The 23,275-nt window shown below is 44.0% G+C and overlaps 3 protein-coding genes across 6 annotated transcripts in view; 2 read left to right on the top strand and 1 right to left on the bottom strand.

Moving 5' to 3' along the window:
• LOC121934302 (two pore calcium channel protein 1-like) overlaps positions 1-6,709 on the bottom strand; it is a 33,459-nt gene extending 26,750 nt beyond the window's left edge. Inside the window, exon 1 of the mRNA XM_042474676.1 lies at positions 6,508-6,709. Coding sequence (XP_042330610.1) covers positions 6,508-6,666 — 159 coding nt within the window. The 5' untranslated portion in view covers positions 6,667-6,709. The remainder of the gene's footprint in view (positions 1-6,507) is intronic.
• A 5,680-nt stretch (positions 6,710-12,389) lies between these two features.
• On the top strand, positions 12,390-14,308 carry MTLN (mitoregulin). Its single transcript, XM_042479641.1, has 2 exons — positions 12,390-12,699; positions 13,976-14,308. The coding sequence occupies exon 1, from the start codon at positions 12,513-12,515 to the stop codon at positions 12,693-12,695; it is 183 nt and encodes a 60-aa protein (XP_042335575.1). The 5' UTR covers positions 12,390-12,512; the 3' UTR covers positions 12,696-12,699; positions 13,976-14,308.
• A 3,304-nt stretch (positions 14,309-17,612) lies between these two features.
• Positions 17,613-23,275, top strand: part of NPHP1 (nephrocystin 1) — a 46,604-nt gene continuing 40,941 nt past the window's right edge. For all 4 annotated transcript variants that reach the window (XM_042445733.1, XM_042445732.1, XM_042445731.1 and 1 more), the window contains exons 1-2: positions 17,613-17,767; positions 21,651-21,724. In XM_042445733.1, coding sequence (XP_042301667.1) covers positions 17,672-17,767; positions 21,651-21,724 — 170 coding nt within the window. In that variant the 5' untranslated portion in view covers positions 17,613-17,671. The remainder of the gene's footprint in view (positions 17,768-21,650; positions 21,725-23,275) is intronic.

The raw sequence follows: 23,275 nt of genomic DNA, 5'->3' as shown, positions 1-23,275 counted from the left end.
TAGCAGACTAGCTCTATATAACTCCTCCCAGAGCCCTTTCAGACCAGTTACTGCCAAAGAGAGGAGGAGGAGAAGAAAAGTAGCTGGGTGGCCATTTTGAGTGGAGAGTGTGCTTGTTGTTGAGCGGGTGGAGCTTCTGTGAGTCACATCTGTGAGTACTAGGGGGTGGAGCTAGCAGACTAGCTCTATATAACTCCTCCCAGAGCCCTTTCAGACCAGTTCCTGCCACAGAGAGGAGGAGGAGAGAAGTAGCTGGGTGGCCATTTTGAGTGGAGAGTGTGCTTGTCGTTGAGGGGGTGGAGCTTATGTGAGTCACATCTGTGAGTCACTAGGGGGTGATTTTTTTTTATGCAAAGAAATCTACAGCAGAGGCAGTGGGTGAGAAGCAAACCTTGAGTCAGAACCTTGCATTTAAGTACAAGCTATCAGCCAGGACATGAAAGTTATATTCCCAGTAGATTGAACTCGCTGCCAGATTGGTTGACTGGGCGAACCCAAAGGGTGCTCAATAATGGCTTCTTTCCATCCTGGAGAGAAGTGACCAGTGGGGTCCCACAGGGCTCTGTCCTGAGGCCAGTGTTATTCAACATCTTTATCAATGACTTGGATGACAGAATTGGGGGCATGCTCATCAAATTTGCAGATGACACCAAATTAGGAGGAATAGCTAATACCCCAGAGGACAGGATCAAGATCCAAAATGATCTGAATAGACTGGAAAGCTGGGCCAAAGCTAACAAAATGAAATTCAACACGGAGAAATGTAAGGTATTGCACTTAGGGCAGAAAAATAAAATGCACAGATATAGGATGGGTGACACCTGGCTGAACGAAACTACGTGTGAAAAGGATCTAGGAGTCCAAGTAGACCACAAGTTGAACATGAGTCAACAGTGTGACGCGGCAGCTAAAAAGGCCAATGCAATTTTAGGCTGCATCAATAAAAGTATAGTGTCTAGATCAAGAGAAGTAATAGTGCTACTATATTCTGCTTTGGTCAGGCCCCACCTGGAATACAGTGTCCAGTTCTGGGCACCACAATTCAAAAAGGACATTGAGAAAATGGAGCGTGTCCAGAGGAGGGCGACTAAAATGGTGAAAGGTCTGGAAACCATGTCCTATGAGGAATGACTTAGGGAGCTGGGGATGTTTAGCCTGGAGAAAAGAAGGTTAAGAGGTGATATGATAGCCTTCTTTAAATACTTGAAGGGAAGTCATATTGAGGAGGGAGCAAGCTTGTTTTCTGCTGCTCCAGAGAACAGGACCCGGAACAATGGATGCAAGCTACAGGAAAAGAGATTCCACCTCAACATTAGGAGGAACTACCTGACAGTAAGGGCTGTTTGACAGTGGAACACACTCCCTCAGAGTGTAGTGGAATCTCCTTCCTTGGAGGTCTTTAAACAGAGGCTGGATGGCCATCTGTCAAGGATGCTTTGATTGAGAGTTCCTTCATGGCAGGGGGTTGGACTGGATGGCCCTTGTGGTCTCCTCCAACTCTATGATTCTAAATCTCTTCTGGTCCCAGGCATTTTGAATAGGGGATACTCAATCTGTAGTATGAATGCTTTAGCATTCCTATTCACATGCTGTAAGGTTTTGGGAAATACATTTTATTAAAGCAAACAGAATTTATTCATAAAGTCAACACATATAAGATCTTTTTAAAAGACGACTAAATCGGCTTTCCCTATGATGTTGCAGGGATATTGGGCTGCAACTCCCATCATCCTCAATCAGCATGGTCTCATTTCCATCTTTCCCAGGTAGCATAGTAAGGCTATAGGAGGTAAGAGAAGTACTCATAGGTGTTCACAATGTGATTTGGACTGCAGCCTGGAAACCAAACAAGCATGTGCTTCCCAGGTTCAGAGGGCATATCCAGGAAAAAACATTTTGTGACAGAATATAAGTCCATTCACTTGAGAGCACTATGTAGTACAACAGTGTCAGGGATTCTTTTCAGTGTAGGTTTAGCTATTAAAATGTAATGGTTAACGTTTTAGAGAAACTCAAGTAGTGGACTTAAAAGGAGAAAGCCTGTTCCTGGGATAAAAGATAACCTGACGAAGGCCTTTCAGCTTAGGAGATCATTCATCTCAGAATCAAAATAGGAAATGGGGGGAATCTAGAGTCATCTTATTTTATGCTTTAAAAAAAGACAGATCAGTGCAATATATGCTTTTAATATATTTGACAATGCAGCTTGTGAGTAGGTACCAAATGTGGGTATGAAAATCATATGGTACTTCAGATGCAACTCCCTCCAGCTCTAACCAGCATGCCCAAGGGTATGAATGCTGGGAACTGCACACAAAAACTCTTGGGATAAAGGCTGAGAAAGCACTTGGCTCAAATACCTCCAGACAGTGTTTCTGAGCTACCTGCTTTTAATCTAATCCACGAAATTGCCGTATCTGGTTCACTAACTGCAGAAGTCACTTGGAATTCCTTGGCGCAGCAACTCTCAATGTAAAGCTCCCTTTGTTGCAAAGCTGAGTGAAGTAGGGCAAGTGGGTGTGATGGAGAGAGATGGTTTAACCCTTCCCTTCCCTGGGATCTCTCCCTCATCCTTTACAGTGCCGCTCAGCCCATAGGAAACAACTTGGACGTGGGGAAAGGAGGCTGCAGAGTTCTGCTTCCCAGCTGTGACTTCTTTCCACCTTGTGTCAGTAGAGGGTGAGCGGATGGTTGACAGCAACATGCAGCTCTGTCCCACCAGTTGTCACTAAGGTAATGCAGCCATTGTTAAGGAGCCCTGGTGGCACAGTGGTTAAATGCCAGTACTGCAGCCACAAGGTTGCGAGTTCGATCCCAGGGCTCCAAGGTTGACTCAGCCTTCCACCATTTCGTAGGTAAATAAAATGAGCACCCAGCTTGTTGGGGGCAATTAGTTTACAGATTATAAACCGCTTAGAGACTGCTGAGTTCACTGATAAGTGGTATAGGAATGTACATGCTATTGCAACTGTTGCTAAAGGAAGACCTGAACTCCTGGCTTAATTTCAAGAGATGCCCTCAAGCAGGGCTCGCTCTAGGTATTTGGCCACCCTAGGCAAGAAATATTTTGGCACTCCCTGTCGCCTCTCATAATTATTTTCACCCCTTGATTTCCGCTGTTTCGTTTGTTAAAGCTAAACATGACATAAAACGTAGGTTCCAATCTCTTGAGGAGAGGGGGCTGTTGACCTTGAGGTTACATTCAAGGTGCATGCGGAAGGCAAATGATGTACCATGTGACCGTACCACAGACACAGGGGGGTGCATGTTTATGTTTTGGCCATTGTACAAAGAAACTGTCATATGGTAGCTTGCTTTTACGTTGCATGCTGTAACAAATTTTCACTTGAATATTGTTTAATTACACACACACACACACACAAAATACAAAAAAAGCTGCCACGCCGCCCCTAAATTTTTGCTACCCTAGGCAGCTGCCTAGTTCGCCTATATGGATGAGCCATCCCTGCCTCAAGTCAGCCCTGACTCATGGCAACCCTGTGGATGAGATATCTCCAAGCCTCCTTATACTCTCCTGCTATGCTTAAGTCTTGTAGTTTCATGCCCATGACCTCTCTAATTGAGACTAACCATCTGGTATATTGTCTTTCTCTTTTTCTTCTGCACTCCACCTTTCCTAGCATTATTGTCCTTTTAAGTGAGTCATGCCTTCTCATGATGGGGCCAAACAGCCTCAGATTTGGCTTCCAAGGAGAGTTCCAGCCTGGTCCTCTAGGACCCATTTGTTTGTCTTTTTGGCTGTTCATGGTATCCCCAGCACTCTTTTCCAGGCTCATATCTCAAATATACCATTTTTTTTCTTATCCTCTTTTTTCACTGTCCACTGTTTACACATCCATACATGGTGATGGAAATGCTATGGAAAATTCTTACTTTAATGCTCATTGTATGTCTTTACTCTTTAGGATCTTATTCAGCTCTTTCACAGTTGCCTTTGCTATTCCTAGACTTTTTATTTTCCTTCCTTTAACTGCAGCACACAGAATAAGTACAACCTACATTTTGAAGAGCTCTGGAAATACAAGACAGTTAATGTCGTTGCTTCAGTTTACGTAAACAGTACTATTAAGGTCAGTCACTCCCAAGAAGCCTGCCCTGGTACAGCCACAGGAAAAGACTTCTGCATCATTGCAATAAAGTGCCATTTGATAGGTCCAGATGTCACCCAAGAGCTACAGGGCAGAACTAAACAACTCCCACATTATGGCTTCTTAGATGACAAAGCTATCCATTATTGCCTAGGACAGTGGTACTCAAAGTAGTGGACTGGTGACAGTCCTTGGCAAGTTTCCAGGAAAGAAAGAAAAAACCATATTCAATGGGAATAAAACATAGTACTGATCTCTGGCTTGTTGGATTTCTTTTTTCCTTTTTAAAAGGCAATCCCCATAGCCCTTCTCAGATAGCCTGAGAAGCACTGGCCTATATGATTCCTTTTTCTATAAAAACGACAACACACTCTCATTCGTAGCTGAATTATGAAGTCCGCTCCACCTTTTTAAAGCTTCAGTTTATAAGATCAATATTACAGTCAGAAGCAGTTCACTCATAGCAAGTGCCTTATGGTGGGCATATTTATATCCTGTTGTTAGTCCAAGAATCTCAAGGCCCTCATCCACTCCACTTTATTCCCGCAACGTAGAAGACAACCCTCTGTTGAAAGGTGTGTCAGAGGATGATTCTTTCTTTGTAAAAGAAAAGATTCAAACAATCTGCAGAGAAATCAGGTCAGAGGACAACTTTCTATTTGAAGACCTCTGTAATCTATCTTTTAAAATGAAGAATATAATGCAGGGAGCCTTGATGTTGCCCCATCCACCGTTAGCATCTATACAGCACACAGAGAAGAGACACAGGTCAGTGTCTTCTCCACCAGGGTGAGAAGTCCTGCACCACTGTTAAAATCAGGGGTAGGAATCATGAAGCCTTCCTTATGCTTATGATCTGCGACCTCCAGCAGCCCTAGCCACCACAACCAATAGTTACAAATATAGGGAGAATTGCTATCCAGCAAAAAAGGAGGGCCAGGCAATTCTTACCCCAATTTAAATTATGCTCACCATTTTTGAAGTTGCTTCTAAACTAACAGATATTTTATGCAAATCTGGCTCCTCTTTTGTCCTCTCCTTTGATGATGCATTTCCCGATCATCCTCAGTGTAGTTGCAATCTTGTTTGGCTAAGGGTAGAGTAGGAGTTCTGCATGAAGACCTATAGTAGGGCTGAGCTGTATACTACCCACCAGACATACCATTCAGCCAATAGCCATTCTGTGCCTCATAGGTAGTGGATAGAATCTAACAAGCATCTGGCTACATTCCTGTAACCAGATGCAAAATGGTTATATCAGTGCTGAGATCTGCTTGGGTTCTCAAGAGGTCTCAGTGCAATTGTAATCATTTAATGCCTGGTGATGGCCACATAAGGGGCACAGTGGCATAGTGGTTAAGATGCCAATTCTGGTAAGATCAGAAGTTTGGCAGTTCAAGACCCAAGCGTCATGGGACAGAGTTTGCTCACACTGCTAGTCCCAGCGTCTGCCAACCTAGCACTTCAAAAGCCTGTAAAAGCGCAAGTAGATAAACAGGTACCACTTTGATATGAAGGTGGCATCATCCCATGCAGCCATGCTGGCCACAGAGGTTTTTTTTTTACAAGTCTGTAACAGGCCATTGTCACTAACATAATGCCGGCCTTTGAGTCCCAGCCTTCCTTTTGCTCTTGGGGACTTCTCTCATCTCCCAATTGGCTTGTTAATGAAACGTCTTCCTTCTCCTGTTGCACCCACAACTGGGGCCCACAACAGTTGCCAGGATCCCCTGGCATTGAGCCAGGGCAGTTAAATTAATTAAGTTATTTCACTTATTTGTCTGATGTATATGCCGCCTTTCTCCCCAGAGGGACCCAAGGCGACTCACAGACAAACCCTTTAACATGATTCCTGCTTTGACTCTTGATTATGCCTCTTCTCTTATTAGATTGATTTCTCTCCCGCCCTTCTTCTTCTTCTTCTTCTTCCGAGGCTGGGGCTCAGGGCGGCTGACAACATTTTAAAAACAACACCCTACAGTTAAAACTGACACAAACAGTATATGGAAGCGGTCCCAAACCGGGGGATCTTGGCTCCAGTGTGGACTTTGCAGCCTCAGAGAAACCCCCAAAGAGAGCCTGGCCTCCCCTCCAGCTGCTTCTTTGCGAAGGGAAAATGGAGAGAATGGGGGAAACAGGAGGAAGGAGGAGGAGGAGGAAGAGAAGAAGAAGAAGAGTTGCATGGGGAAAGAAAGCCTGGGCCTGGAGGCGGCTGCAGCCAGGGCCCAGGCGCCTCCTCCTTTTCCCGGACACGTCCTCCCTTCCCAGGAGGAACCCCCCCAACTCCCTCCAGTTGGACCAGGACTGAGACGCCTGCCTGCCTTGGCACCATCCCTTTCCCCCTCCTTGGCTCCCGGCGGGAGGGAGGTCCTGCATTTGCCCTGCTGCTGGGGCTCACCTCCTGAGGCGCCGAGGAGGAGGGGGGTCCCATGGCTGGCCCTGGGGAGCTGCTGCTGCTGCTCCTCCTCCTCTTCCCGGGGGGCTCTCCTCCTGGCTGCTGCTGCTGCTGCTCCTCCGGAGGGTCCCCGGCTGGCCTTGGCCTGAGGGGGGCCTCCATCCCAGAGCTGTCCCCCTTTGAAGACCCGCCGCGTCCACACGTGACGAAGCCGGGGCGGGGTCCGGAGAGCAGGGAGGGGAAGGGGCCTGGCTTGCCTCCGCTTCTTCAGTCCTGACTCCTGGGGGCCCTTTTAAAAGAGACCCTTCTGGAAGCCAAAGCTGGAGCCACGCTAAGCCCAGGGATGGAAGCCGCATTTTGGGTCAATGTTGAGGCTAAGCGAAGAGCATGCAAGTTGGCGGCAGCAGGAGCTCTCCTCCTCGGGCTGGAGCCCAGGCTGCTTCTTCCGAGGCCAAGGAAGCCCCGCTGCCCCGGCTGCTCTCTTCTGCTTTGGCCAAGGCCCCCCCCCCCCCGAAGACTGGCTCCAGTTCTGGGCCCCACAATCCCAAGAGGACCCCCTGGAGAAACTGGAGGGTCTCCAAAGGAGGGCCTGGGACAATTCGCGGGAGAGTTCGGAAAAGAAGGCAGACCCAGATGCAACCATCAGCATTGTAGTTGTGAACGCTTTTCAGGATCTTGGGTCTAAAACACACCGCAGAAACAGCCCGGTCTGCAACCCCTTTCACTGCTGCCAGGCTCAACGCCAGGGAGGGAGGGAGACGTTTAGCCTGCTCTGTCAGAGAGCTTTGGTATTCCCAGGATTCCCTAGCACTGAGGCCGGGCCGTTAAAGCGGTCTCAAGCTGGATTATTTCTGCAGTGTGTTTTGATCCTTACTCTCTGCAATGCTAGAAATTGGGTGATTGAAGGGGCATTTATTTGGGGGCAGAATTCTTATTAGAGAGAGCGATGGCATCATCTTGTGCTGGTTGTGGAACTGTGGTCCAAATGAAAAAGTAACTTGCTTTGTTGGAAGCTTTGCTCTTACATCTATGACTATGCTATGATGATAGCAGAGAAGCTGGCAACCATTGTGACTGTGGTTAGTGCTGACTTCCAAATTGCTGCCATTGCTGGGACTGGGCACAGAGGAATGGGAAGCTTGGCATTGCAGGGAACTCAAGGTTGTTTCTCTAAGCAGTGCCCCAGGAATGCTGAAAAAGCATTTAACAAACCAGAGACAGGCTTCAGAGGAGTTTGCATAGAAAAAGCACAATAACATTCATTCAGCTGTGTTTAAAGGGGACCTCTCCGCCAAAACACCTTGTTTGTCTATGTATTAAATACAGTGATCCTTGGGCATCTGCTGGGGTTTGGTTCCAGGACTCCCTGTGGATACCAAAATCCATGGATGCTTAAGTCCCATTATATACAATGGTGTAGTAAAATTATGCCCCTTATATAAAATGGCAAAATTAAGGTGTGCTTTTTAGAATTACTATTTTTAAAAACATTTTCAAGCCATGGATGGTGGAATCTGTGGATTGAGAATCTGTGGATACAGAGGGCCAGCTCTACACACATATCTAATCTTATTAACACTGTGAGGCCCACTGAACAGAGTAACAGATCTGAGGTAAGGGGCTTTGAAAACAGTAGTTCAAGGCGTCTGGAGAATTTTAAAGAAGGAACAATGGTAACAATTATTACGTTATTTCACAGATGGAACATTGTTATTTCCTGGACTCACAAAAGTAATGTGTTGCAGGAAATTTTTGCTACTTGTAAATATTGCTTCCAAGATTTGCATAGGATTCAGTTGTGCTTGGTTGAATTGGTGGGACATGTCCAAATGGATTACATTTGGCTCTGCCTTTGTGTCTTCTGTCCAGCCCATTGGTGGAATGCAGCCCCCAAAACTCTTCCCAAGTTGGAATTTAGGCCCCAGGCCAAAAAACCTTCCTTATCTCTGGTGTAAGTAGAGTTGTTGTGGTGGTGGTGTACCTCCAAGTTATTTTTGACTTATGGCAACCCTAAGGTGAACCTATCAGAGTTTTCTTGGCCAGTTTCTTCAGAGGGGATTTGCCATTGTGATCCTCTAAGGCTGAGAGAGTGTGACTTGCCCAAGGCCTCCCAGTGGGTTTTTTATGCTCAAGTGGGGAATCAAACCTTGATCTCCAAAGCCGTAGTCAAATGCTCAAACCACTATACCAGGTGGTGTAAACAGAGACAGGACCTTAACTCCCAAGCCTAGGGCTTCTTTCAACACTTCATCAAGCAACCAGAAAGAAGAAAAGTTAGACATAGCAACCTTAGTATGCCTATACCAAACCTCTCAATTGTCCCAATTTGGCAACAACAGTCCCAGTTAATCCTCTGTTGTTCAGCATTTTCAGCTGCTTTTAAAATGTCACAGATTTTCTCTCTTTTTCCCACTTCCCCCTTCGTCCTCAGTTTCGTTCAATTGCTGCAAATAGTGCAGACGTACACATTCACTGGGGTTAGGGGCACAAGACCCACATGAAAGTGGAATAACTGAAAATTTAAAAAAACAAACACACTACTTGTTTTACTGGAGAGAACACTTCTCTAGGCATTTGTAGGTCTTCCAGTGCAACACTGTGGTCCACATCTGACTATAGAATTGCACTGGAGGACTTACAAATGCCTCGAGAAGTGTTCTCTCTAGGTCCTCCAGCATGATTTCTGCAGACTTTGCCTATAGAGTTGGGCTGGAGGACCTAGATACTTCTAGAGAGAACATATTAATCAAATCTGTGAATAATCAAGTCTGCAAAAGTCAAAGCCACAATTGTGGAGGGCTGACTGTAATTTGCACTCAGTTCACTCAGCAGAGAAGAGAGTTGGAATCTTGCCTTTCCAAATTGTTTTTATTGTATGCATTCAAGTAATGTGCAACTTATCATAGAATCATAGAATAATAGAGTTGGAAGAGACTGCAAGGGCCATCCAGTCCAACCCCCTGCCATACAGGAAATCCAAATCAAAGCATCCCTGACAGATGGCCATCCAGCTTCTGCTTAAAGACCTCCAAGGAAGGAGATTCCACTACACTCCGAGGGAGTTTGTTCCACTGTCAAACAGCCCTTACTGTCAGGAAATTCCTCCTAATGTTGAGCTGGAATCTCTTTTCCTGGAGCTTGCATCCATTCTTCCAGGTCCTAGTGCCTGGAGCAGCAGAAAACAAGCTTGCTCCCTCCTCAATATGACATCCCTTCAAATATTTAAACAGTGCTATCATATCACCGCTTAATCTTCTCTTCTCCAGGCTGAACATCCCCAGCTCCCTTAGTCGTTCCTCATATGGCGAATCTAAGTCAAATGCTCAAACCACTATATCAGACTGGCTCTCCCACTCTCTTTTTCCTTCTTCTAGCTCAGTGGTTCCCAACTTGTGGGTCGGGACCTCTTTGGGGGTCGAATGACCCTTTCATGGGGGTCACCTAAGACCATTGGAAAACACCTATTTAATTAGTTATGAAGTAGCAACAAAAATAATTTCATGGGTTTGGGTCACCACAACATGAGAAACTGTATTAAAGGATCATGGCATCAGGAAGGTTGGGAACCACTGTCTAGCTCCCTCTTCTCCTCCCCAGCCAGGAGCCCTTTCAGAGGTGGATTAAGGGGAGGCAAGGAAGAGGAGGAGGAAGGATCTGAAGTGAACAGTTACTGCTGTTGCTACTGCCTATTTCTTTGGGGGTCACCAGTGGTGACAGAAACACAGAGTCAGAGATGCTGCTACTGTCCCTCTCTTCAAGGGGTTCTGGTGCTGTGAAGAGATGACAATAGCAGCAGGAGCAGCAACAGTGGTGGCAATGGCAGAAAAATAATTATTTGTTTCATTTTATTATTATTACTGAAAATAATTTGGGGGGGTTGTTAAAAATGATCTGTACCAGGTGTCAAATATGTTAGGTCCACCACTGACCTCAGCTTAGAATGACTCCATGAATGAAAGACCTAAGAGTTTGAGCCCTCAACTACCCTGTTCAGGTCTTGCAAACTCAGGGCTGCGGATTCCTTCACTGAATCAATCCACCTCCTCTTTCATCATATGTCCACAGTATGACAACTTCAGTCTACTCATCCTCATGTCAAGTGAGTGTTCAGGTCTGATTTGCAGACATGTATTTTAGCAGACATGTTATCTGTAGAACTTTCCTCCTGTACCACATTTCAAATGCATTGATTTTCTTCATGTCAGCTTTTCACACTGTCCAGCTTTCACAAACATACATAAAAATTGGAAATACTGTACTATGGCTTGGATGGTTCTGTGAGAGGACTGTAAACTGTAAACACCATTATTACCACCTGTGGTTGTAGGGGGGAAAAAAGAGAGAGATAAGTGCTTGACACAGTGTTGCCAAAGTGAAAACTGGAGAAGAATCCTGTACCATTGACAGTTGCATAGAAAAGGGAATTTCAGCAAGTGCTGGATCTTACCATTGATGCAACCTAGAATAACATTGGATTTTTTAGCTGCCACATCACACTGCAGACTCATGTTCAACTTATGATCTACTAGGACTCCTAGATCTCTTTCACATGTACTGTTGTCAAGCCAGGTGTCCCCTGTCCTATATCTGTGCATGCATATATTGCCTAAATGTACCTTATATTTCTCCCTGCTGAAATTCATTTTGTTAGTTTTGGCTCAGCTTTCTAGTCTATTCAGGTCATTTTGATCCTGTCCTCTGGGGTATTAGCTACTCCTTCTAGTTTGGTGTCATCTGCAAATTTGATAAGTATTCCCCCAATTTTTTCCTCCAAGTCATTGATAAAGATGTTGAATAGCACTGGGCCCAGGACAGAGCCCTGTGGGACCCCACTGGTCACTTTTCTCCAGGATGAAAAGGAGCCATTGTTGAGCACCCTTTGGGTTCGGCCGGTCAACCAATTACAGATCCAATTAACAGTTCCTTTGTCTAGCCCACATTTTACAAGCTTGTTTGCAAGAATGTCATGGGAAACCTTGTCAAAGGCCTTACTGAAATCAAGATATACTATATCCACAGCATTCCCTTCATCTACCAAGCTGGAATTTTATCAAAGAAAGAGATTAGGTTTGTCTGGCATGACTTGTTTCTCTGAAACCCATGTTGACTTTTTGTGATTATGGCATTGCCTTCTAGATGTTCAGACTCTCTGTTTAATGATCTGCAAACTGGAGGAACTGAACAAACTACACATCTAGCATCTTTGGTTTGTTCATCATGACCTGAATGTGACAGTCTAGTTTGTCTCTCCCATTATATGCCAGAGGAAAATAATTAATTTATTTGGCTTCTTTCTGACAATCTAAGATTGTTGAGATCTGTGAAGGTCACAACTTTTACAATGCATAGACTTTGCTGGGAAACAAAGAAAGATGTAAAAAGGTTTCCATTTTTTTCCCAAATTGGTAGAAAATCCAGCAGTTCTGAATTACTCTATTCTGAAATCTGATATATTAAAAAACAAAACATTTTTTTTTTTGCATGGGCAGCTGAGACAGTGACAGCTTTGCTTTCTGATAGTTCAGTGAACACAAACTTTGTTTTATGCAGAAAAGTATTTAAAATACTGTATAAAATGGCCTCCAGGTGTTATAAAAATTACTTCCTATGTGTTACAAAGTGTATATGAAAAACAAATGAATGTTGTGTTTACACTTGGGCTCCTTCTCCAAGATATGTCTAAGTATATTATATGCAAATATTCATAAATAAATAAATAAATCCGAAATCCAAAACACTTCAGGTCCCAAGCATTTTGGAAAAGGGAGGCTCCTCAACCTGAAAAATAAAATGAATAACATACAGGCCGCTAGAGGGAGCTACAGAGCACTGGCGAGGAAGAGTTGTAGTCCATCTCCTCCTTTTTTATTCGAGTGCACTGCGACCTATTTTGGCCTTCGCGAGCCACCGTAGTAATCAGGCAACGGAGAGGCTGTGTGGCTAGTTCTGTCATGGCGAACTAGTTTGGGCTCCGCGAGCTACCGTAGCACTCAGGCAAGGGACCTGCCATGGCGCTCGTTTCCGAGCCAATGTCGGAGCGTTCCGTGAAGGTGGCGGTGCTGCTGGCCTTCGCCTCGGGAGTCCTGGTGGGCTGGCAGGCGAACAGAATACGAAGGCGCTACCTCGACTGGCGGAAGCGGCGGCTGCAGGACCAGCTGGCAGCGACGCAGAAGAAGCTGGACCTCGCGTGAGCAGGTGAGGCGGGACGGTGGCCGGTTGGGGTCAAACTTCATTTGGCTTTGAAAGAAGGTTGCCCCCTTTCTCAGTTGGCCTGTGCGGCTGGCCCTTTAAGCGGGTTATTTCTCCAGTGTGGATGCAGCCCTAGTTTTGCTAAGTTTCTATGAGCGACTGGTTGGCTACTATGGGAACCGTATGCTGGACCACGCAAGCCTTCTCTTCCATCTGCAACTTGGCTCTTTATGCAGCAGTGCTTTAAATAAATTAACCCCATTATTCTCGGTTGTGCTAAGTCTTGCCCTCCCAAAACGCTCTTAAAGAGAGACTTTGGAGTTTTTCACACGGGAGGAATGCCTCTTGATTTCAAATGAAAAGGAAGTGGAGCCAGAACGCATTCACATGAATTCGCTAGTTCAGAGAATTTACGTGAATTCGAATTGCGTTCGAACTGGCTTCCCATTGCCCCAAAATAGCTTCCCATTGCCCCAAATTGCGTGTGATCACCTCTCCCGCATTAACGTGAAACCCCATGGTGACAATCAAAGCACCCGAGAGATGGCCATCCTGCCTCTTTAAAGACCTCCAATGAAGCAGACTGAGATCCTCATCTGCTGATATGCTGATGAAATGGTTTTCTTTCAGAATTAAGTGGGGGAATGGTTTTGCCTTTCAGTTCATTTCTGTGCCAAGAAAAAACTGACATTTAATTTCCACAGGTGAGGAGGTTACTGTTCAGCAAAGGATTATGGCCATGGGTTGCAGCTGTGTCAAGCTTAGATTTCATTTTGTTAGCTGTGGCCCAGCTTTCTAGTCTATTCAGGTCATTTTGAATCTTGATCCTGTCCTCTGGGGTATTAGCTATTCCCCCTAATTTGGTATCATCTGCAAATTTGATAAGTATGCTCCCAATTCTGTCATCCAGGTCATTGATAAAGATGTTGAATAGCACTGGGCCCAGGACAGAGCCCTGTGGGACCCCACTGGTCACTTCTCTCCAGGATGAAAAGGAGCCATTATTGAGCACCCTTTGGGTTCGGCCGGTCAACCAATTACAGATCCATGTAACAGTTACCTTGTCTAGCCCACATTTTACAAGCTTGTTTGCAAGAATGTCATGGGGAACCTTGTCAAGGGCCTTACTGAAATCAAGATACAGTATGTTGGTGCTACTTCCTGTTACATACCAGAATAGTGTCATTTCAAATAACTTTCCCTTGAGCTTAAAGTTTGGCAAAATCTGAATAAGTACTGTATGTACAATTGATTTTCATTTTGTTTCTTTTTCTATCAACAGATAGATGTAAGCAGAAGCCACAAGAATTACTGGAAACAGAGTGCATTTAAAACTGCATTAATGGACTTCAAACATATATACAGAAAATCATGTTCTTTCACACAAGCTAGTTATGAAAAAAAGAAAGACACGGATGGAGTTATGTTTCTATCATTCAGTAAGACAAAAACCAACAAAAACAGCCAACTTATGGACAAAAGTAATTTAAACACTTTGGTGGTGCGTTGTCCATGTTTGAAAGAATTGACTGTTTCATTCTAAGACACTTTATGATGTTTGGATGTTGCTGAGATTCTGAATATGATTACATAAAAAGACCCTTTATTTTAAGAAGTTTTTCTGACTGAAGTGCTTCTGAGGATTTACTTATTTTGAGAATTGTCTGGTTGTAAGAATGAAGTTATCTATGAGATTTATGTTTGTGAGAGTGAAAACATGCATTCTCCTTTCTGTTTCCAAGGATCTTTATTTCTGATTTTTTTAACCAACCTATCATAGAACCATAGAATTGGAAGAGACAACAAGAGCCATCCAGTCCAACCCCCTGCCATGTAATGAAGGCACTCCCAACAAATGGCTATCCAACCTCTGTTTAAAAACCTCCAAGGAGGGAGACTCCACCATTCTTTGGCAATGTACTCCACTGTCGTACAGCTCTTAGTGTCAGGAAGTTCTTCCTAATATTGAGGTGGAATCTCTTCCTGTAGTTTGCATTCATTGCTCTGTGTTCTGGTCTCTGGTGCAGCATAAAACTTGCTTGCTTCATCCTCATGTGACATCCCTTCATGTATTTAAACCTGGCTATCATGTTTAAAGTTGTAAACGTGAGGGCTATGTTTAGTCCCCATTCCTTGTCTTTGAATCAGCTCTGAGTTGTACTGTGGTATGAATTCTTGTCTGGCTCAAGTAAATCCAGCTGGCAAAGTATGGGCAGCACTTCTGGCCCTGACTGCAAGTTCCTTGCCTTCCAGAATTCTTTTGTGTGTTGTCCCCATATCATTCACTTCTGCCCTTTAGACTCATGAGGGTATTTAAAAAACAATAACATGCCTGGAAAAGGGGTGGGGAGCCAGCTAAAGGGATAGGAGCGCATGTGGTCCTGCTCCTCCTCCTCCCCTTTAAGTGACTTCCTAAAGGGGCAGTTACTTGCAGTTTTTCCACATGTGAAGCTCTTGTGCCCCTAGCCCTTGTGAATGTGGAGGGACAACTGTAGTTAAATGCCTGTACTGCAAGCCACAAGGCTGTGAGTTGGATCCCAGGGGCTCCAAGGTCCACTCAGCTTTGCATCGTTCGGTAGGATGCTAAAATGAGTACCTAGCTTGTTGGGGGCAATTAGCTTACACATTGTAAATTGCTTAGGAAGTGTTACTTCACTGATAAGCAGTATCGAAATATATTTGCTAAATGTGCTTTCATCTTCTCCTTTTCATCCCTTCTTCTACCAGAAAGAGTCATTTTTACTATCTTCATATTACCTTCACAAAGTCCCCACTGCTCTTTTAATTATTGTAATCTAAACCAGTTGAGGACAGGAGCATTAGCCATTCCAGAAGAAGGGTGTCTCACCAAAATGCTTAAGATTTAGATTGGATAAAAGGGAAACAATGCTTTATTCAGAGATGACTGGGAAGAGGGAAAGACAATTTCCAGAGTAACATGTGTGGATGTTTTACCAAAGAATATAAAGTTTAGAAATCTTGCACTGGTCATCTGGTGAACACTTAATCCTGATGTGTTTGTACACAATGCAATATAAATGCCATATAAAAAACAAACAAAAAAATAATCTTGGATATTTCTGCCAGCTATTGTAGAATCTTGAATATTTTATACCAGATAATGCTGTTGAGTTCTTTGCTGCTAAAACAAATCTGTAAAGCTACAAATTTATACACTGGTCCCTCCATATTCACTGGTGTTAGGGGTGAAGGACCCCTGTAAATGTGGAAAAACCATAAATTAAAAACAACAACACTATGGCCTGTTACAGACTGCCAAAATAAAGCTGTTTCGGGTCTCTTTGGAGGTATGCTATTTAAATGATGCAGAGTCTGGAGGTCGCACCAAAGCGACACTCCATTCCTAAGCACTGGAGTGCAGCTTTGGTGCAGCTTCCGGATTCTTAGGATGCATGCATCATTTAAACAGCATACCACCAAAGAGACCCGAAGCAGCTTTATTTTGGCAGTCTGTAACAGGCCTATTTTTACCTAGGAGAACACCTCTCTAGGAATCCCCAGGTCCTCCAGTACAACTCTGTGGTCAACATCTGCCATAAATTGATCATAGAATCCTGCTGGCGGACCTACAAATGCCTACAGAAGTGATTTCTCTAGGAACATCTTGGTTCTTCAGCACAGTTCTATGGTCAACTTCTGGCAGAGTTGTGCTGGAGGACCTAGCAATTCCTAGAGAGAACATATTAATCAAAACTGCAAATAATCAGATATGCAAAAATCAAAGCTGCAAATGTGGAGGGCCAGCTGTATTGGGTTTGATGGAAACTTAATCACACTTCAAATTGTTGTGTACCCTGAAGTCATTTCCAATTTATGATGACTTAAGGTGAACCTATCATGGGGACTTTGGAAGATTTCTTCAGAAGGGGTTTGCTTTTGCCTTCCTCAGAGATCTAAATGCCACTTGTGTGGTTTTCCATGAATGAGTGGGGATTTAACCCTGGTCTCCAAAGTAGTAGTCCAGTGCTGAAATCACTACACCACACTGGCTCTCTCATACTTTATTGTACTCACTAAATTCAAAGGAACATTATATTCTCACAACTTGAGTGTCACTGATTTCAATGAGAATTAAGTTAGTTGAGACTAAGTCATGAGAAGGCAAGACTCATTAGAAAAGTCAGTAATGCTAGGAAGGTGGAGGTTTCTCTCATGTATTTTGTGCATTTTGGTTGTCCCTAAAAAGCAGTATTTTGTGAATTTTGGATGTTATTATACTTTGCAGTAGCCCCTTGACTATCTTTTATTCCCTTTCCCGTTTGGAACAGGTCTGGTTTTTAGTTTTTCCCCACTGTGGAGGAAAAGTTGGAGGCCACCTCATGCTGGCAGGCATACAATAATGCATCACCTTCCACCCCAACCTCCTATTCTTCCTTTTGTTGCTGTTGCTGTGTGTCTTCAAGTGGTTTCTGACCTATGGCAACCCTAACTCAGACCTCTGGAGACCAGGGTTCTAATTCTCACTGGGCCATTGAAACCCACAGGGTCACACTCTCTCAGCTTCAGAGGATGGCAATGGCAAACTGGCCATTGAAGAAACTGGCCAAGAAACTTTAATGATAGGTTCACCCTGTATTGGAGGTGACCTGAAGGCACACAACAACAACAAAGACTGCATCCACACTGCAGAAATAATCCACTTTGACACCACTTTTGGTGTCACCATGGCTCAATGCTATGAAATTCTGGGAATTGTAGTTTTGTGAGACCTATAGCCTTTTCAGTCAGGGAGCTCTGGTCAGTGTCACAATAAACTACATTTCCCAGAATTCCATAGCATTGAGCCGGGGCAGTTAAAGCGGTCTCAAACTGGGTGACTTTTCTGCAGTGTGTGTTTGGGTGGGCCTAGTGAGCCATGAATTCTTTCTCGCGGCGCGCGGGGATGACGCCATCAGCGCTGGTTTCCTAGGCAATCAACTGAGGCCTACTCCAGGCGCCAGGCCATCCAATAGAGCTGATGATAACAAATAAAGCAGAAGCAATGGCCGGGCGCCGGGGCAGGACGGGGCCGCTCCAGAGCGTGCTGCGCCGGAGCCGAGAGCTACGGGAGCAGGTTGTGTCCCGCCTTCCTGCTGCTCCTTTCCCGGAGAAAGAGCCATGGAGGATGGGAAGGAGACTGAGGATGACAAATGCCTTCTTGAATCTCGGGCTGCATCCACATTGGTGCAATAACCCGGTTTGGCATCGCTTTAAGTGTCCTGGCTGTTTGCTATGGAATTCTCGGAGTTGGAGTTTGTTGTGGGCCCAGAGCGGAGCAAAGCGCGCTCTGGGCCCACAACAAACTCCAACTCCCAGAATTCCATAGCAAACAGCCAGAACATAGTTAAAGCGGTGCCAAACCGGGTTATTGCACCAATGTGGATGCAGCCTCTCTCAACACAAGAGCCTTATCTGTCCCAAAACACACTGTAGAAATAACCCAGTTTGAGACCTCTCTAACTGCCCTGACTCAGTGCTAGGGAATCCTGGGAATTGTAGTTTGTGCGCGCGCTGTCTCTCTGACAGAGAAAAGGCTAAATGTTTCACAAAAACTACAATTCCCTGAATCCCCTGAGCATTGAGCCAGGGCAGTTAAAGCGGTCTCAAACTGGATTATTTCCCCAGTGTGTTTTGGACCTAGGCCTGCCTCCACATAGCAGAAATAATCTGGTTTGATTCTACTTTTAACTGCCCTGGCTCAGTGCTAGGGAATTGTGGGAACTGTAGTTTTGTGAGACATTTAAGAGCGCTCTGGTGGCCGAACAAACTACATTCCCAGAATTCCATAGCACTGAGCCAGGGCAGTTAAAAGTTATTTATTTCTGCAGTATGGACACAGTCTTTGTTTTTTTTTTTGTGCTTTCAATTTGCCTCTGACTTAAGGCAAACCTATCATTAATGTTTTCTTGGCAAGTTTCTTCAGAGGAGGCTTGCCATTGCCACTTTCTGAGGCTGAAAGAGTGTGACTTGCCTAAGGTCACTCTGTGGGTTTCAGCTTTAGGGTGCATCTACACTGTAGAAATAATGCAGTTTGACACCACTTTAACTGCTGTGGCTCTGTCCTACATAATCCTGGGACTTGTAGTTTGGCGAGGCACAAGCACACTCTATGGCAGAGAAGGCTAAAAGTCTATGCAAAACTACGAATCCCAGCAATCCATAGAATGGAGTTACAGTACTTGAAGTAACCAGATGTCCTAACCGCAAAGGTGGATGAGGCGCTTTAAAAGGTAGAACATTCAAGAAGAAGGTAAGGTGACCAAAGAAGATATTAAAACACTCATATAATTAAAAATGCATGCTTCTTAGTCATGTTCCAAACGGAGGACGTTTTGGAATTCCTCCAGGACAAGGAGGATGTCTGGCCACCCTGTGTCAAACTGCATTATTTCTGCAGTACAGATGCAGCTTTTTTGTTTCAGGATTTGTAAGCTACAGTCTACCCACTTCTTTGTCAGATGCATGATTCTGAGTAATGTGAAGTATCTGAGGCACAGAGGTATACAGCCCGTGAAAAAGTGCGTTGTAAGAAATCTTTCATTTTTTACAGGACTCTTGGTTGTTTTGGCTGCAGTAGGCTAATGTTGCAAATAAATATACTGGCTGACAAGGGGTATATCCTGGCTTGGCCATGCAAACCCACTGGGTGACATTCGGCAAGTCACACTCTCTCAGCCTCAGAGGATGACAATCGGGGGGCCCCTCCCCGAAGAAACTTTTCAAGAAATCTCTGTGATAGCTTCACTTAGGGTTGCTATAAGTTGGAAACTATTTGAAGGCACACAACAGCAGCAACAACAAATGGGTATTTATTTTTTGGCATAAAGACATGCTGATGAACATGTACTAATCTAGAATTCAAAGATATAGTTGTGTTAGGGGCCAAACAGACAGGCCAAAATAAAGCTGCTTCAGGTCACTTTAGAGGTATGCTGTTTAAATGCTGCATGTATCCTAAGAGGCTGGAAGCCACGCCAAAGCCATGCTCCAGTCCTAAGGACTGGAGCACAGCTTTGGCACAGTGTAGTGTAATGGTTTGAGCATTGGACTATGACCCTGGAGATCAGGGTTCAGATCTCTGTTCAGTCATAGAATCATAGAGTTGGAAGAGACCACACGGGCCATCCAGTCCAGCCCCCCTGCCATGCAGGAAATCCAAATCAAAGCATCCCTGACAGATGGCCATCTAGCCTCTGCTTAAAGACCTCCATGGAAGGAGACTCCACTACACTCCGAGGGAGTTTGTTCCACTGTCGAACAGTCCTTACTGTCAGTTAGTTCCTCCTAATGTTGAGGTGGAATCTCTTTTCCTGCAGCTTGCATCCATTGTTCCGGGTCCTGTTCTCTGGAGCAGCAGAAAACAAGCTTGCTCCCTCCTCAATATGACATCCTTTCAAATATTTAAACAGTGCTATCATATCACCTCTTAACCTTCTCTTCTCCAGGCTAAACATCCCCAGCTCCTTAGGTTGTTCCTCATAGGACATGGTTTCCAGACCTTTCACCATTTTAGTCGCCCTCCTTTAGACACGCTCCAGTTTCTCAACATCCTTTTTAAATTGTGGTGCCCAGAACTGGACACATTATTCCAGGCGGGGCCTGACCAGAGCAGAATATAGTGGCACTATTACTTCTCTTGATCTAGAAACCCACTGGGTGACCCTGGGCAAGTCAAATTCTCTTAGTCTCAGAGAATGGCAAAGGCAACTCCTTTTGAATAAATCTTGCCAAGAAAACCCTTTGATAAGTTTGTCTTGGTGTCCGTAAGTCAGACACAACGTGAAGACACACGACAACAAGAATGTTCTGTTATATGATATCACAATAAGAATTAACACTAGAGCATTCATGAAAATCGAGTGTTTCATAGGGGAGAAGTATGTGCAGACCCTGATGAAGTCAAACTTTATATTAATATGGCTTTGGTTATTATTCATACACGCATGCACATATATAGATTTGAAATATTTAGGTTACATTCATATATCCACTTGTTTGGGACTTATTCTGAATGCAATGAAATTTACTTCTGAGCTGTTGTGAGCTTTTTATGCTATTCTTTAGTGCTTGCTAGGTGCAAACAGCTTCCCAAAGAGTTTCACAAAGCATCAGTTTAAAAAAAAAATAGTCCCAGGAACAGAAAAAAAACTATGCATTTGGGATAAAATTACATGAATATACAGCATTATATTGTACTGGGCATAGGCTGGATTTTTTTGAGTCATTTCTTTCACCTGCTTAAAGACGTGGTGGCTGTATTAGTTAAATTGCTGTCTGATTTTGAATCATCACTTACAATACAATCTAATGCATGTGTACTGTGAAGTTCCTCTGAATTTACTGTGACTTATTATGTGGTAAGAGTGAATGTTGTAGATTTGGACTGCAATCTATACCTGAGGATAAGTCCAAATGAACTTAGTGGATTTGGCTTCTAGGCAGATACATACAAAATTTTACTGTTAATGATTTCTCTGATCTGTGATATTGAATACTGGTGGCGGAGAGAGGAAGCTAGCAATGTGATGACCTTGTGTGTGTGCATGTGCCTTCATGTTGCCTGTTGACCTATGGTGACTCCATGAATTTCATAGGGTTTTCTTAGGCAAGGAATGTTAGAGTTAGTTTCGCCCATTTTTCCTCTGAAATATCGCCTACAACATTTGATATTCATTGATGCTCTACCACCCAAGTACTGACCAGGGCTGACCCTATTTGTCTTCCAAGGTCAGATGGGATCTGGTATATTGACATACACTGAATACTAATAAATGACACAGCTTATATGTGTGTACACTAATGCATGACTATAATTCACAACGGGAATGCTCATACTTGTGGCAAGTCTAAACCAAGACCAGCTCCTCTGGAAGTTTTTGCTCATTAAGATTTACATATGTGAAGCTGTATAGATGTTTTTCTCTGACAAATTGCATCTTGTTCTTAAAATATTTTAGGTGAGTGCTTTGCTTCAAGAAAGCAAAGAACCAGGGACCCAAGACTCTGAAAAAAGGAAAAGCCTTCACCAGAGGTAGTGTATATATGTTAGAAATGCCTTTTGTTAGTAGCAATGCAAATGTATTACATGTCAGAATCACAAAAATATTTTTTTTGTTTTTTGTGGGTTTTTTGGGCTATGTGGCCATGTTCTAGAAGAGCTTCTTCCTGACGTTTTGCCAGCATCTGTGGTTGGCATTTTAGAAGATGCCAGCCACAGGTGCTGGCGAAACGTCAGGAAGAAACTCTTCTAGAATATGGCCATATAGCCTGAAAAACCCACAAAAATTATGGATGCTGGCCATAAAAGCCTTCGACTTCATATAATTTATTCATTGTTATTAGTTTGGATGGTAATCTAAAAGTATTCAGATTGGATGGTCCTCTAAAAGCATTCTCATGTATAACCCTAAGCATAGTTACTTGGAAGGAAATTGCATTGATATCTGCAGGAGTTACTTCTAGACATACAGCTTGCATTTGATATGTGTGATAAAATGTTATTTGCTGAAAGACATAAATGAATGTAAACACTTGAGGCAAAGCTATTGTGTTAGAGGAGTGACGAGATTTGTTCTCAACTGTAAAGAAACCTAGTGTATCTAGATAAAATTCTTTTTCTTAGAGATAGTGCATAATGATTTTATTTGTTAAAGAATAACAGTATATTAAAGAATAAAGAATGTTCTAGCAGGGTGTGTAGAACAAAGTACACACACACTCTCTCTCTCTCTCCCCCTCTCTTTCTTTTCTCTCTGTTTTTCAGATGATAGCCCCTATGGTGTTAAATTTGGAAAGGTAGCATATATACTCATGCACAATTTATATTGATCAGGCTGGGCTCGAGTGGGTTTAATATCTTTAGATGTTGCTTTGACATGCTTTGATACTCAGGAACTGAGTATACTCACTGCTATTCCCTAGCCAGGAGAGTCCATTAAAGTACTATAGTGTCATTTCTTCATTTCAAACTGGCTTCAGAGCGGGATATGGAGTTGAGACTGCCATGGTTGCCTTAGTTGATGATCTCCGTATAGGCATCAACAGGGGAAGTGTGACCTGGTTGGTGCTTTTGGACATCTTAGCGGCTTTCAATACCATAGACCATGATATCCTTCTGGAACGCCTGAGGGAATTGGGTATCAGGGGCACTGCGCTCCAGTGGTCCCAATCTTATCTCTCGGGCAGATTCCAGATGGTGCAGTTGGGGGACACTTGTTCCTCTAAGAGGGAACTGACATCTGGTGTCCCTCAGGGAGCTATTTTGTCCCCCACTTTGTTCAACATTTACATGAAACCGCTGGGACAGATCATCCGGAGACACGGGGCGCGGTGTTATCAGTACGCTGATGACACCCAAATATGTTTCTCTGTGTCTCCGACTGATGCAGTGACTAAGGATGGCGTCTCTCCTCTGAATGCCTGCCTGGAATCAGTAATGGGCTGGATGAGGGAAAACAAACTCAGTCTGAATCCAGAGAAAACGGAAGTACTGGTTATAGGTTCCCCAGGCCTGGGGAAGAAAATTTATCCACCTATCCTGAACGGAGTCACACTTCCCCTGAAGGATGAAGTTTGCAGTTTA

Source organism: Sceloporus undulatus, chromosome 1 (assembly GCF_019175285.1).
Source record: "Sceloporus undulatus isolate JIND9_A2432 ecotype Alabama chromosome 1, SceUnd_v1.1, whole genome shotgun sequence".
NCBI classification, from domain to species: domain Eukaryota; kingdom Metazoa; phylum Chordata; class Lepidosauria; order Squamata; family Phrynosomatidae; genus Sceloporus; species Sceloporus undulatus.
Note: the sequence above shows the minus strand (reverse complement) of the source record. Positions and strands in the feature narration are given on the sequence as shown.

Bases quoted from the DNA above. Each gene is read 5' to 3' on its own strand.
- MTLN (XM_042479641.1), top strand. From the start codon at position 12,513: ATGGCGCTCGTTTCCGAGCCAATGTCGGAGCGTTCCGTGAAGGTGGCG.